At 45.3% G+C, this 14,131-nt stretch overlaps 2 protein-coding genes across 6 annotated transcripts in view; one reads left to right on the plus strand and one right to left on the minus strand.

Moving 5' to 3' along the window:
- The window catches only part of RECQL5 (RecQ like helicase 5), a 123,082-nt gene extending 116,430 nt beyond the window's left edge, over nt 1-6,652 (minus strand). Inside the window, exon 1 of one of the 4 annotated variants that reach the window (XM_075846045.1) lies at nt 6,547-6,652. The gene's annotated coding sequence lies outside the window, so the exon portion shown is untranslated. Of the gene's footprint in view, nt 1-6,394; nt 6,455-6,528 lie in introns of those variants that run through there. The other 3 variants (XM_075846046.1, XM_075846047.1, XM_075846048.1) reach the window with 3 other exon arrangements.
- The window catches only part of SAP30BP (SAP30 binding protein), a 56,439-nt gene continuing 48,954 nt past the window's right edge, over nt 6,647-14,131 (plus strand). For both annotated transcript variants that reach the window (XM_075846049.1, XM_075846050.1), the window contains exons 1-2: nt 6,647-6,795; nt 12,981-13,081. In XM_075846049.1, the coding sequence (XP_075702164.1) occupies nt 6,705-6,795; nt 12,981-13,081 (192 nt within the window). In that variant the 5' untranslated portion in view covers nt 6,647-6,704. The remainder of the gene's footprint in view (nt 6,796-12,980; nt 13,082-14,131) is intronic.

Raw genomic sequence — 14,131 nt, forward strand, 5'->3', positions numbered from 1 at the left:
ACAGCTTACCTTGGCATATTGTATCTGATCGGGGTGTTCATTTCACCTCAAGGTTCTGTAGAGCCCTCTGTAAACTCCTCAATGTAAAGTTGGACTTTTCCTCAGCCTACCATCCACAGTCCAATGGTCAGGTCGAGAGAATCAATCAGATCATGGAGAACTACATACGACACTTCATCTCCAAGCAGCATGATGACTGGATGCAGCTTCTTCCTTGGGCCGAGTTCTCGTACAATAACCATACTAGTTACTACACCGTTCTTCATCGTCTACGACCAACATCCACAAATTCCTCTCCCGGTATCCGTTATGTCCGAAGTGCCCAGAGCTGACTCTGCTTTTGAGGGACTTCCTGCAGATCTGGCAGCAGACCCGATCCTCTATTCTGCTGGCAGTCGACCGCATGAAACGTAAAGCAGACACAAGGAGAAGAGAACCTCCCCAGTTTCTTCCAGGCACCAAGGTCTGGCTGTCCTCCAGAAATATCCGGCTGAGGGTGCCATCATACAAATTTGCTCCCAGGTTCCTCGGACCCTTTGAGATCTTGCAGCAGATCAACCCTGTTACCTACAAGCTTCGGCTGCCCCCGACCCTCAAGATCCCCAACTCCTTTCATGTCTTCCTTCTGAAGCTTGTGGTTCTGAACCGCTACTCCAAGATTCCTAGTCCTGCAGTTGCTCCCAGCGGTCCATCAGATACATTTGAGGTTAAGGAGATCCTGGACAACAAGAGAGTGGGAGGAAGAACTTTTTATTTGGTGGATTGGAGGGGGTTTGGTCCTGAAAAGAGCTCCTGGGAGACAGAGGAGAACCTCAATGCCCCTACCCTCCTGAAGATGTTTCTCTATCGCTCTGGTCCCCAGAGGAGGGGGGATACTGTAACACCCATGGCCGCGGGCCGTCAGGTTTGCTCACCTCCTGACGGCCGCAGCCATGGATCAGTGAGCGCTTGCCCACATCTCCTCCGACGGAGACGCCAGCGCTCACTTCCGCTTCACTCTGTGTCCCGTAGGGCCAGCGCATGCACCGGAATTAGATAACCAAATTAGCCCGTGAGCACCCTGGACTATAAGAAGGCCCTGCCCCTTCCTGCATTGGCTGAGCGTTGTTGTCATTTACCTATGTTCGTCTCTGCAAATGGTCCCATAAGTGTTTTACAGTTCCCAGTGTTCCCGTTCCTGCTACCTGTGTCCCGTGCTATCATGGTTCAAGTGCAGTTTAGAGTTGGAGTCGTGTTGTGCTGTGTACTACGTCTTCCTGGTTACACCACGCCTGGTGTCTACCTGCTTCTAAGGTCCCATCTGAGCCTGTCTTCGCTACTGTCTGAAGTTAACACAGGTACACCTATCCGAACTATTGACTCTGACTTGTACCCTGTTAGCCAGCTGCTATACCATCAAAGTGGTACGGCCAAGTGGGTCCACGCACCCAACGTGACACACACATATACATTACCGTTCAAAAGTTTAGGGTCACTTAGAAATTTCCTTATTTTTGCAAGAAAAGCACCGTTTTTTTTCAATGAAGATAACATTAAATTAATCAGAAATACACTCTATACATTGTTAATGTGCTAAATGACTATTCTAGCTGCAAACGTCTGGTTTTTAATGCAATATCTACATAGGTGTATAGAGGCCCATTTCCAGCAACCATCACTCCAGTGTTCTAATGGTACATTGTGTTTGCTAACTGTGTTAGAAGGCTAATGGATGATTAGAAAACACTTGAAAACCCTTGTGCAATTATGTTAGCACCGCTGTAAACAGTTTTGCTGTTTAGAGGAGCTATAAAACTGACCTTCTTTTGAGCTAGTTGAGAATCTGGAGCATTGCATTTGTGGGTTTGATTAAACTCTCAAAATGGCTAGAAAAAGAGAGCTTTCATGTGAAACTTGACAGTCTATTCTTGTTCTTAGAAATGAAGGCTATTCCATGCGACAAAATTGCCAAGAAACTGAAGATTTCCTACAACGGTGTGTACTACTCCCTTCAGAAGACAACACACACAGGCTCTAACCAGAGTAGAAAGAGAAGTGGGAGGCCCCGCTGCACAACTGAGGAACAAGACAAGTACATTAGAGTCTCTAGTTTGAGAAATAGACGCCTCACAGGTCCTCAACTGGCAGCTTCATTAAATAGTACACGCAAAACGCCAGTGTCAACGTCTACAGTGAAGAGGCGACTCCAGGGATGCTGGCCTTCAGGGCAAAGATAAAGCCATATCTGAGACTGGCTAATAAAAGGAAAAGATTAATATGGGCAAAAGCACACAGACATTGGACAGAGGAAGATTGGAAAAAAGTGTTATGGACAGACGAATCGAAGTTTGAGGTGTTTGGATCACACAGAAGAACATTTATGATACGCAGAACAACTGAAAAGATGCTGGAAGAGTGCCTGACGCCATCTGTCAAGCATGGTGGAGGTAATGTGATGGTCTGGGGTTGCTTTGGTGCTGGTAAAGTGGGAGATTTGTACACGGTAAAAGGGATTTTGAATAATGAAGGCTATCACTCCATTTTTCAACACCATGCCATACCCTGTGGACAGCGCTTGATTGGAGCCAATTTCATCCCACAACAGGACAATGACCCAAAGCAGACCTCCAAATTATGCAATAACTATTTAGGGAAGAAGCAGGCAGCTGGTATTCTATCTGTAATGGAGTGGCCAGGGCAGTCACCAGATCTCAACCACATAGAGCTGTTGTGGGAGCAGCTTGACCATATGGTACGCAAGAAGTGCCCATCAAACCAATCCAACTTGTGGGAGGGCCTTCTGGAAGCATGGGGTGAAATTTCTTCCGATTACCTCAGCAAATTAACAGCTAGAATGCCAAAGGTCTGCAATGCTGTAATTGCTGCAAATAGAGCATTCTTTGACGAAAGCAAAGTTTTGAAGGAGAAAATTATTATTTGAAATAAAAATCATTATTTCTAACCTTGTCAATGTCTTGACTATATTTTCTAGTCATTTTGCAACTCATTTGATAAATATAAGTGTGAGTTTTCATGGAAAACACAAAATTGTCTGGGTGACCCCAAACTTTTGAACGGTAGTGTATTTATATTATAATTATCTACCTATCCCACTATCTACCTATCCATCCCACTATATATTTATATAAAGTATAGTTCTAGGCTGGGGCTACACGATGACTTTGGCCACGACACAGGTCTCGTGGCCAAAAATCGTTTTGTCCGGTAAAATTACCGCAACTACATTCACTTTCATAACTTGCCATGTATGCTACGGAAGATAGTAATCTTTGGTCGTGTCCAAAGTCGCCGTGTAGCCCCAGCCTAAAACTATACTATATATCAATATTTATGAGAGATAGATAGATAGATAGGATAGATAGATAGGATAGATAGATAGATAGATAGGATAGATAGATAGATAGGATAGATAGATAGGATAGATAGATAGATAGATAGGATAGATATTCAGGGATAATATTGTGATCATTAGGGCAGGTTGTCACAGTGATCACATGCTCAGAGACCACGCCAATTGGTCTCTGGGCATTGCTCCATGATGTCAGCTGTCTGGAGATCTGCCTGCACGCCGTTTGCCGTGTTTTTCGCTGCGCCATTGAGCGCTGCAGGCAAAAACGCAGCGAAAAATGCTTTCTCTGCCTCCCATTGATGTCAATGGGAGGTCAGAGACGTAGACGCCCGAAGATAGGGCACGTCGCTTCTTTTTCCCACAAGAGGGTTTTTCAGCTCGCGGGAAAAACCGCCACCGCCTCCCATGGAAATTAATGGGAGGCATTTTTGGCGCGTTTTGACTCCGTGTGAACAGGGCCTAACTCTGCAGGAAGTTCTAGAACGGCCCTGCAGAGTTAATTACGGACCGCCCGGACGTTTAAGGTCTATGGGCGGTCCGCAAGTGGTTAAATATTATCGATATGAAGACAATGTAATGTTTAATTATTTAATATACATATCATTAGGGTAGAAGATATGGTCTATAATCTTTTAAAAATGCTACTAAGAAAAAGACATTTGATGCATACTGTAAATATGTCAGTTTATAATCTTATATTTAACATGCACTCTGAAATACTATGTTTACCAAACATATACAGTTATTAAATCATACCACTATACCAGGTGAAATATTACCCGCATACTGTCACTGAACACAACTCACTATTATTAGACCAATATTACCAATAATAACACAATATAAGGCCTCATGCACACGGTAATTGCGGGCACGGCTGGCCGCGGGCCACATTTTTGTGCCGTGCTCCCATACAAAGAATGGGAGCACGACCCGTAAAATACGAAAAGTAGGACATGCTCCATAATTTCCGTCACGGTCCTACGGTACAAACACCTATCTGTATCGATACGGAAATGTGTCCTTGGCCAATAGAACCAGGCGGGTCCGCAATTAAGGAGAATTTTTTCGGTCGTGTGCATGGGGTATAAGGTCCAAATAATACCGCCACACCTTAACCACATAGGGACTGAATAATACCCCCTACTGTTACTGAATAATTCCACCACATAGGGACTGAATAATACCCCAATACTTTTACTGAATAATACTGCCACACCACAACCACATAGTGACTGAATAATGCCCGAATAATACCCCATACTGTTACTGAATACCAACACTCCATAACCACAGTGACTGAATAATGCCGGAATAATAACCCAGTAACCGTGGCCCCTTTGTGCCTCCACACAGTAATAATGCCCCCCTACAGATAGTGCCACAGCATCCCCTGTTGATAGCGCCACACACAGGCCCCCTTGTAGTTAGCACCCTGCCCACACACAATCCCCTCCTTATAGATAGTGCCACACAGCAATCCCTCCTGTATAGTGCCACACCGCATATAGTGCAACACAGCCCCCTAGTACATAATACCAAGGAGCCCCCCCAGTAGATAGCGCCACACAGCCCCCCTAGTAGACAGCGCCACACAGCCTCCCTAGTAGACAGCGCCACACACACCCCCTAGTAGACAGCGCCACACACCCCCCCCAGTAGACAGCGCCACACAGCCCCCCCTAGTAGACAGCGCCTCACATCCCCCCCTAGTAGACAGCGCCTCACAGCCCCCCCTAGTAGACAGCGCCACCCAGCCCCCCCAAGTAGATAGCGCCACACAGCCCCCCCCTAGTAGATAGCACCACACAGCCCCTCCATAGTAGATAGCGCCACAGCCCCCCCATAATAGATAGCGCCACACAGCCGCCCCCCTAGTAGATAGCGCCACACAGCCCCCCCCCCCTGTGTACATAGCGCCACACAGCCCCCCCGAGTACATAGCGCCACAGCACCCCTTGTAGATAGCGCCACACAGCCCCCCCTAGTAGAAAGCGCCACACAGCCTCCCCTAGTAGATAGCGCCACACAGCCCCCCCTAGTAGATAGCGCCACACAGCCCCCCTCCATAGTAGATAGCGCCACACAGGCCCCCCCTGATAGCGCCACACAGCCCCCCTAGTAGATAGCGCCACACAGCCCCCCCCCCCTTAGTGGATAGCGCCACACAGCCCCCCCCCCCCTTTAGTGGATAGCGCCACACAGGCCCCCCCCCCTTTAGTGGATAGCACCACACAGCCCCCCCCCCCCCTTAGTGGATAGCACCACACAGCCCCCCCCCCCTTAGTGGATAGCGCCACACAGCCCCCCCCCCCCCTTAGTGGATAGCGCCACACAGCCCCCCCCCCCCCTTAGTGGATAGCGCCACACAGCCCCCACCCCCTTAGTGGATAGCGCCACACAGCCCCCACCCCCTTAGTGGATAGCGCCACACAGCCCCCCTTAGTGGATAGCGCAACACTGCCCCCCAATAAATAAAATAAATTGTACTTACCTAGCCCCGATCCAGCAGCAGAGCGCTCCAACGTCTCCAGGCAGGCCCTTGCGTAGGCCAGCGTAATGCAACAACATCATTCCAGCCTGCGCAGGTACTCCGTCCCAGCGCCTTATTGGCTGCAAGAATAACGTAGCCTGCAGCCTATACTATTCAATTGTATCTGCGTCCTGATGACGCAGATACAATTGAATTTGGCAAGCGCTAGCACCGTGGCCCTCGCGAGTGCTAGCGACGCCACCGTGCATGAGGGGGCCCGTGCCGCCCGACCCATAAATGTTATGTGCCAAGCAGCTCAGGCTCCCTCATGCTGAGGGGCGCCATGGCGGCTATAGTGGGCAGGGGGGCTTGAGAGGATTGTAGCACTGGGCAATAGCGCAGTTTGCCCCACCCTAACGCCGGCCCAGCAACTCTTTCGCCCCTTCCCACGGCAATGCCCATTTTTTACTTATTCTTTCACCCCTGCATGCGGCCACGCTCCTTTGTGACTGGTTCTTGGTTGCTTTGACTTTTGCTCGCTGCTACTTTTCCTATGACACTATCGCCCCTACCCAATGCCATGCCTCTTTTTGACCCGTTCTGACGGAGTCATATGATATAACTGTATATCTCGCCGTGTGTCGTTGCCCTCCACCCTGTAGACAGCTAGCCCCCAGTTATGTACATATATTCATTCTACAGTGACCTCAATACAAACACTGACTGTTCAGCCGAGTATAATCTCCCCGCAAACTTCCTCCGAACTTCGGCCGGTTCCGGCGCACGCTAATTACGTCAAGAGGACTTGGCCTCGGTTACCATGGTTACTACGTCTCGCCTTCCTTCCGGGCTCTGGAGGACGTCAGAGCGACGACTGTAGTGATGGCGGCGAATAGGAAGAATGTGCTGTCGTCTCTGGCAGTGTATGCGGGAGACTCGGAGCCCGAGCCGGACAGTGATGTGGAAGTTGACGGTGAGACATAGAGCTGTGGCGGGAGAGGATGGAGGAGGAGGAGGAGGATTATAATAGAGGGTGGATATGTGCTACGTACGGGGCAAGGATGAAGTGCTCACCCGAATGCCCTGAATGTGGCTAAGGAACTCATCATCATTATTGAAGCCCTTGTAGTAAGTTTATACAGGCCTTGCAGGGATCGGAACCGTGCAGCCCATTGTAATGCAGTGGCACAATGTTAAAAGGAGTTTCTAATGTTTAAGTCTGAATTATTCCTCCACTAACAAATAAGGATTCAGTGGCCTCAATGCTCCCCTGACTGATGAATTTATCATTACCAAATACCTAGCACTGAACGACTATGTACGTCACAGTTGTAGGCAGTTAATTGCTAGCTGTTGTATGTAAATGGCGGCAGTTTTCCAATATACTTTCTGTATTCCACACGGTTATTGTATTCCTCAAAAAGAAATTAAAAAAAGCAATGCCAGAATCGCTATTTTTTTTTTTTGGTCACCATCCCTTCTAAAGTATAGAATAAAAAGTGATCAAAAAGTCGCACGTGCCCCAAAATAGTACCAAAACTACAGACCGTTCCGCAAAAAACAAGCCCTTACACAGCCTTGTCAACGCAAAAGTAAAAAAGTTATGGCTCTCAGAATATGGGGACACAAAAAAATTATTTTTCAAAAAAGGGATATTTTTTTTTTATGTGCAAATGCTGCAAACCATAAAAAAACGCTATATATATATATATATATATATATATATATATATATATATATATATATAGTATCGCCGTAATCATATCAACCTGCAGAATAAAGTAAAATGTCATTTATAGCGCACGGTGAACACTTTAAAAAAAAATAAACGTCAGAATTGCTTGCTTTTGGTCACCTTGCTTGCCAAAAAAATGGAATAAAAAGTGATAAAAAAATTGCATGTACCCCAAAATGGTACCAATGAAAACTACAGATTGTCCCGCGACAAATAAGCCGTCACACAGCTCCGGTGGAGAAAAAATTAAAAAGTTCTGGCTCTCAGAATATGGCGACGAAAAATGTGCAGAGTGTTTGATAAGCGGAAAAGATTTGGCACCGTTTATCAGTGCGACACCGGGCACACATATGCGGGTTATTAATTATTTACCGCATTATTATACCCCTGATGTACTCCGCACAGATTACAGATGCCCCCACATTATAAACTGAAATACCAGCAAAATACCAAACAGAACTATTACCAAGCAAAATCTGCGCTCCAAAAGCCAAATGGCGCTCCCTCCCTTCTGAACCAAACTGCAGTTTACATCCACTTATATGGCATCGCCATACCCGGGAGAACTGGCTTAACGGTTTATGAGGTATTTGTCTTCAGTGGCACAAACTGGGCACAACATATTGTGCACTAATTTGGCATATCAGTGGAAAACTGCAGTTTTCACTTTGCACCATCTGCTGGGCACTAATTTCTAATGTAGAATAACCTGTGGGGTCACAATGCTCACTACACCCCTTAACATGCCCTAAGGGGTGTAGTTTACAATATGGGAGTCACTACTTGCGGGTTTGTTTTACTATTTGACCTCAGAGCCCTGCAAATGTGGGCCAATTCTGTGAAAATCACCAAAATAGACCTCATATGCGCATGGTGCTCTTCATTACTGAGCCCTGTCATATGTCCAGGCAAATGATAAATGCCTTGAGGGTTTCCAAAATGGGGTCACTTCTTGGGGCTTCCACTGTACTCTGGTACCTCAGGGGTTTTGCATGTGACATGGTGGCCAAAAACCAATACATCAAAATTTGCATGCCAAATAGCGCTCCTTCCCTTTAGAACTTTGCTGGGTATCCAAATAGCAGTTTATGACCACATATGGGGTATTGCCGTAATCGGGAGAAATTGCTTTTCAAATGTTAATGTCTTTTAACTTTTGGTAGGTCATAAGAAGCAGCCAAAATTAAAGTATTTGTTTAGTCCATCAGGACTGACTGAATTCCTCTTTTGTAGGTCTCCTCTTATCTCGGTGCTGAGATGACAAATTGCCCTCCCCGATAATTCTTTAAAGGGAATGTGTTGCCAGAAAAACATGTTTTTTTTTTTTTAATTAAACATTTAGTGTGTAGGTGATTAAACATTGTTCAAATTTTTTTTATTTTTTTCACGAGTCAGGAAATATTATAAATTAATTCTAATTTATAATATTTCCCATTGCTGGTCACTAGATGGAGCTATTCCCAAAATTGCAGCATTGCAAAATTGGGTAAAAAGCCCTCGCTCTAGTGAGCTCTCAGCATCCCCCCCCTCCTTTATCCTGGCTAGTGCCAGGATAAACGAGGGGTTTGAACGGTCTAACCTCCTACACTGTGTGTCGCCATTTTTTGAGCTAACACACAGTGTAGTAGGTTTACATACAGTAGTATGTACACGAACATACATTGAAATCTCTTACCTGCTCCTGCCGCCGCGGCTCCCTCCGGCCCGTCCGCTCCGTCTGCTGCCGCTGGTCCAAGTGCACAAGTCCGGAAGCCGCGACCGGAAGTAGTAATATTACTGTCCGGCCGCGACTTCCGGTCCACAGGAAAATGGCGCCGGACGGCGCCAATTTCAAGTTGGACTGTGTGGGAGCGGCGCATGCGCAGTTCCCACACAGACGGCGTACACAGAAGTGGATGGGACAGGACCCGTTCGCAGTCCCTATGGGACTGTGGCTGCCGTATTCCATGTCTGTATGTGTCGTTAATCGACACATACAGAAATGGAACAAAAAATGGCAGCCCCCATAGAGAAGAAAAAGTGTAAAAATAAGAAAAAGTAAAACACAAACACACAAATAAATATAAACGTTTTTAATAAAGCACTAACATCTTTAACATATTAAAAAAAAAATTGTGATGACACTGTTCCTTTAAGGTTTAAGTTGTGTTCCAGCTTGAAGGGTCGGGCAACTGGTTGTAGTGTCCATGGCCGCGGGCCGTCGGGTGGGAGGGGGGGGGGGGGAGTATTTTGATACTTAGCTGCGTGGCCGCACACAGCTCAGTATTGTAACACATGAATGTATGAGAGCGGGGCTGCGGCTGTGTGATAGTCATTGCCGCGCTCTGGAGTCCTGATAACAAGTGCGTGGGGTCAGGATGATGCGATGCGGCCGGCGTGGCACTGAAGACAGAACATGGCGGGCGCACTACAAAACACCCCCATGTTCTGTCTTCAGTGCCTGAACCGCCGCTCATTAGTGTAGGGCCGGCCGCATCTCCTCAGGCTGACCGCGCGCGCGCTTCCTGTCAGGAGCGGGGCAATGGTTGTATTACACAGCCGCAGTCCCGCTGGCGGAGATCAGAGAAACCTCTCATCTCCGCCGTTATTCCCGTGAATGCTGTGATCACAGTGGACTGCAGCATTCAGGGGGAAATGAGAAGGGGGGATGCCCCTTGGATCGCGTCACAGGGAATCCCCGTGACGCGATTGAGGGCCATATCATATATGGGCAGAAAGCCCAGGGTCCATTGAAGGACCCCAGGGCTGTCCTACCATATTTCCTGTTGTTAGGACATACTTAGGTATGTCCTAACAACTGCCTGTGTACTATCAGTATATAGATATATGCCAGTACATTAAAGTTTAAAAAATAAAGTAAAAACATAAAGTAATGTTAGATAAATAAAAAAATACACACAGACCCTTTTTACAATAAACATTACAATAAGTCTCAATACATAAAATATTCATATTCAGTATTGGCGCGGCCGTAATAACCTGCACAACAATTTTTTTGCATAATCTATGATGTGTACGCTGTAAAAAAATAAAATAGAAAACTGCTTTCTATCACTTATTGTGAGGCGCGAGGTGTGATGAATTTAACCTCCATGTGCCTCACAATGATAGTAATTAACCCCATCATGTACCTTACACCATAACCCATTATGACTGAGAAACCTGATGGGGTTAATTACTATTAATGTGAGGCACATTCAAAATTCATCATCACACCTCGCGCCTCACATCAGAAAATGGAAGAACTTTTTTTTTTATTATTACTGTTGTCAAAGTATCGAATTGGTTTCGAAATCGCAATACTACACAAAGTATCGGTATCGAAGTCCAAATTCTGGTATCGTGACATCCCTAGGTTAGTTAGGGACTAGTATTGATTGTATGGGAATGTTTTTCATGTTACTGCTGGTGTCTGACCGTGTGAATGTGGTGCTTTGGTTTTTCTGTCCCCCTAGGTTATGTGACCGCTGGTGGTCTCGGGCTGCTGTATCACGTCCAGATTCATTATGGCTTCAATTAAACTTTTAAGTTGAAATGTGTGAGCTTAAAGAGGCTCGTCTCTAGGGAGTTTACTATGCTTACCTGCACATTCCCTGCACTGTACTCTCTGACGCCTGGTGCGGATGTGTCTTCTCTCTTCCGACGCCAAGGTTGAAGGACCTTGGCGGTGTTTACTGTTGACTCTGGCTTTGTATCCTTTTCAGATCTTCAGGAGAGGTTTAATATTTCAAGGATGCTTGGTTTGCCCAATTTGGATCTATGTCATCTCAGGTGGGTTTCTCTAGGTTGGAGGACCTTCTTGGCGCTCCAGTTACCCAGCAAGCTTACAGCGCCATCCACGTAGGATAAAGCATTGACGAAAAGTGCCTGAGGAAGGTCATGGTATTGACTGAAACGTCGCACTGTCACTAGCTATAAATAATTTGTTTGGATAAATAACTCCATATTGGTGTGCATAGTACGTTTTCTCTTCTGACTTGGCAGAGGAGGACTGGAAGGAGGTGGAACTTTCTTTGTATTTATTCAGTGGTCAGTGCTAGGGATTTTTTGATACAGTCTCGGTTTTTACATAGGATCTATTACACATCAGTCAGACTTCAGAGGATGGGAGCATTGACTTCAGATAGTTGTTTTCGCTGCCAGTCGGATGTTGGTACTTATTTACATTGTGTGTGGTTGTGTCCCAGAGTTGCCCCCTTTTGATCAGAGTTAGTGGAATTCCTATGCACACACTTTGAATTTCCATGACTTGTTATCCCTCAGTTGTGCCTATTGGGCATTCTGAACGAAGTTATACAGAGCCATTATGACAAGATATTTTTCGTTTTGTTCTTTTCTGTGCCAGGAAGATTGTGATTATGGCCTGGAAGGATACGGAGGGTCCGAGCTTGGCAAATTGGAAGCAACTGGTGAACAAATATATACCCATGTATCAAAAACTATAACTCAGCAGAGGATGCCCTGATAAATTTGGTAAAATTTGTTCAAGTTGATTTGAGACTCTGGAAACGGTGGTCTAATTGTTACTTATTGAATAACAGTAGTTGGGGGGGGTGGGAAGGTCCGAGCACTGGGATGAATGTTCGGTGTCTCAGTTAGGCATTAACTGATGGTGGTCTTCTATGTCCAGTATATGCAATTTATCTGCTTTGGATGGATTCTTATTGACTGTACTAATTCCTTTCTGAATGTCTTGATTGGTATGTAATGTGTATTGTATGGTGTTTTGTACAACAAATGTTTGAAAATAAAGGCTTTTTAAAAAAAAAAAAAAAAAAAAATATATGCCTGGAAACCCCTTTAAGTGGACACCTGAATGTATGGTTATTACACACTAGATCTAAACTTTCCGTCTCCATTCCCATTTATCTGCTTCTTCTGACACTAAATGAAAGCTGTTGAGACCAGAATAAAATATAAATGGGATTTGATAAATGTTAAACAATAGGGTGATATAAAATAAGGGAATTACACACCCTATACTCTCCTAATAGGCAGTACATGCCCACGCTTGCCGGTATTTTAAGTTTGAATATTCGGGTTTTTTTTTCTACTTTTCCTGTTATATGTAATTTATGCTGGGTGGTGTACATCAGGGCAAAATAAGAGCTAATAAATCTGAATGAGAGGAAGCTTTTCTCTATGTGATTGGTATGGGGATGTTCACATCTGCGTTGGAGGCTCCATTGGGAGCCTCCGTCGCAGATCCAGCAGAAATTACCGGAAACAGTAGTGCAGCATGCTGAGCTATTGTTTCCGGTAAAACCACGGACACCCTGATGGAGTGCCAACGGAACCCATTAAAGTTAATGTGTTCCGCCCTCCGCCGGTGGTGTCCATGTTGCAACGGATGGGAGGGTAAGAAGGGTGATGTCGTCGTCTTTATTATTCTGTCCTTTAAAATCTTCAGTTCTCTATTGCAGATGAGAATGGAGGGCTGGTGTCCAGGTCGTATGGACAGGATGACCTGTCCCGGGTGGAAGAGGATGGATCAATCAAAGGAGATGACACCAGTCAACATTCTGTAAGTAGTGGTGAAACTGAAAACTTTCCTACTGTCCGCCATTTAACCTATCAGTTTAAAAAAAATCTGTTTAACCCCTAGGCGCACCAGGACATAACTGTACATTCTGGCGAGGGGTTACTTCCCGCACCAGGACGTAGAGTTACTGAGACGTTCTCGGTGAGCACTGTCCTGACCGGAAGTTTCCGACAGCCGGCAGGTCAGCTGTCCCCAACAGCTGACACTCCCCTGATGCCGGCCACTGGTCCATCACGGCGATTTTGCAATTAACCCCTTAAATGTGGCGATCGATGGCGATCACCGCATTTAAGGGGTTTGTATCAGATTGACACCCCCACGATGCGATCTTGTGGGGGGTGGGTGGATGGTTGGCATGGCAACCGGAGGCCTGACAATATAGACTTCCTGTCAGTGTCACGCTGGCAACTATAATACATTACACTACATAGTTGGTGTAATATATTATAGCTGAGAACAATGTTGCAGGTGTTCAAGTCCCCTAGTGGGAGGAAAAAAAAAAAGTTAAAATGTTTTCTAAAAGTTCTAAGTTAAAACAAAAACTGCCTTTTTTCCTATTATAAGTATTTTATTATAGGAAAAAATGAAACTGTTAAAACAAAAAAGTACACGTTTCGTATCACACGTTCGTAACGAATAAAACTAATTTTATTTTTGCATGGCGGGTGAACATCGCAAAAAAAATAATTAAAAAACAATGCCAGAATCGCAATTTTTTTGGTCACCACCCCTCCAAAAATATAGAGTAAAAATTGATCAAGAAGTCGCATGTACCCCAAAATAGTACCAATAAAAACTACAGCCCGTCCCACAAAAAAACAAGCCCAGCTTTATTGACTGAGAAATTAAAAAGTTATGGCTCTCAGAATATGAAGACACAAAATAGAAATTATAAAAAAAAAAAAAAGAGAAGGTGCGAACGCTTCAAAACATAAAAAAACTATATACATACGGTATCGCTGTAGTTGTATCAACCTGCAGAATAAAGTAAAAATTTAATTTATAGCCCACGGTGAGATGGAAAGTTTTTTT

Source organism: Rhinoderma darwinii, chromosome 13 (assembly GCF_050947455.1).
Source record: "Rhinoderma darwinii isolate aRhiDar2 chromosome 13, aRhiDar2.hap1, whole genome shotgun sequence".
Lineage (NCBI taxonomy): Eukaryota > Metazoa > Chordata > Amphibia > Anura > Rhinodermatidae > Rhinoderma > Rhinoderma darwinii.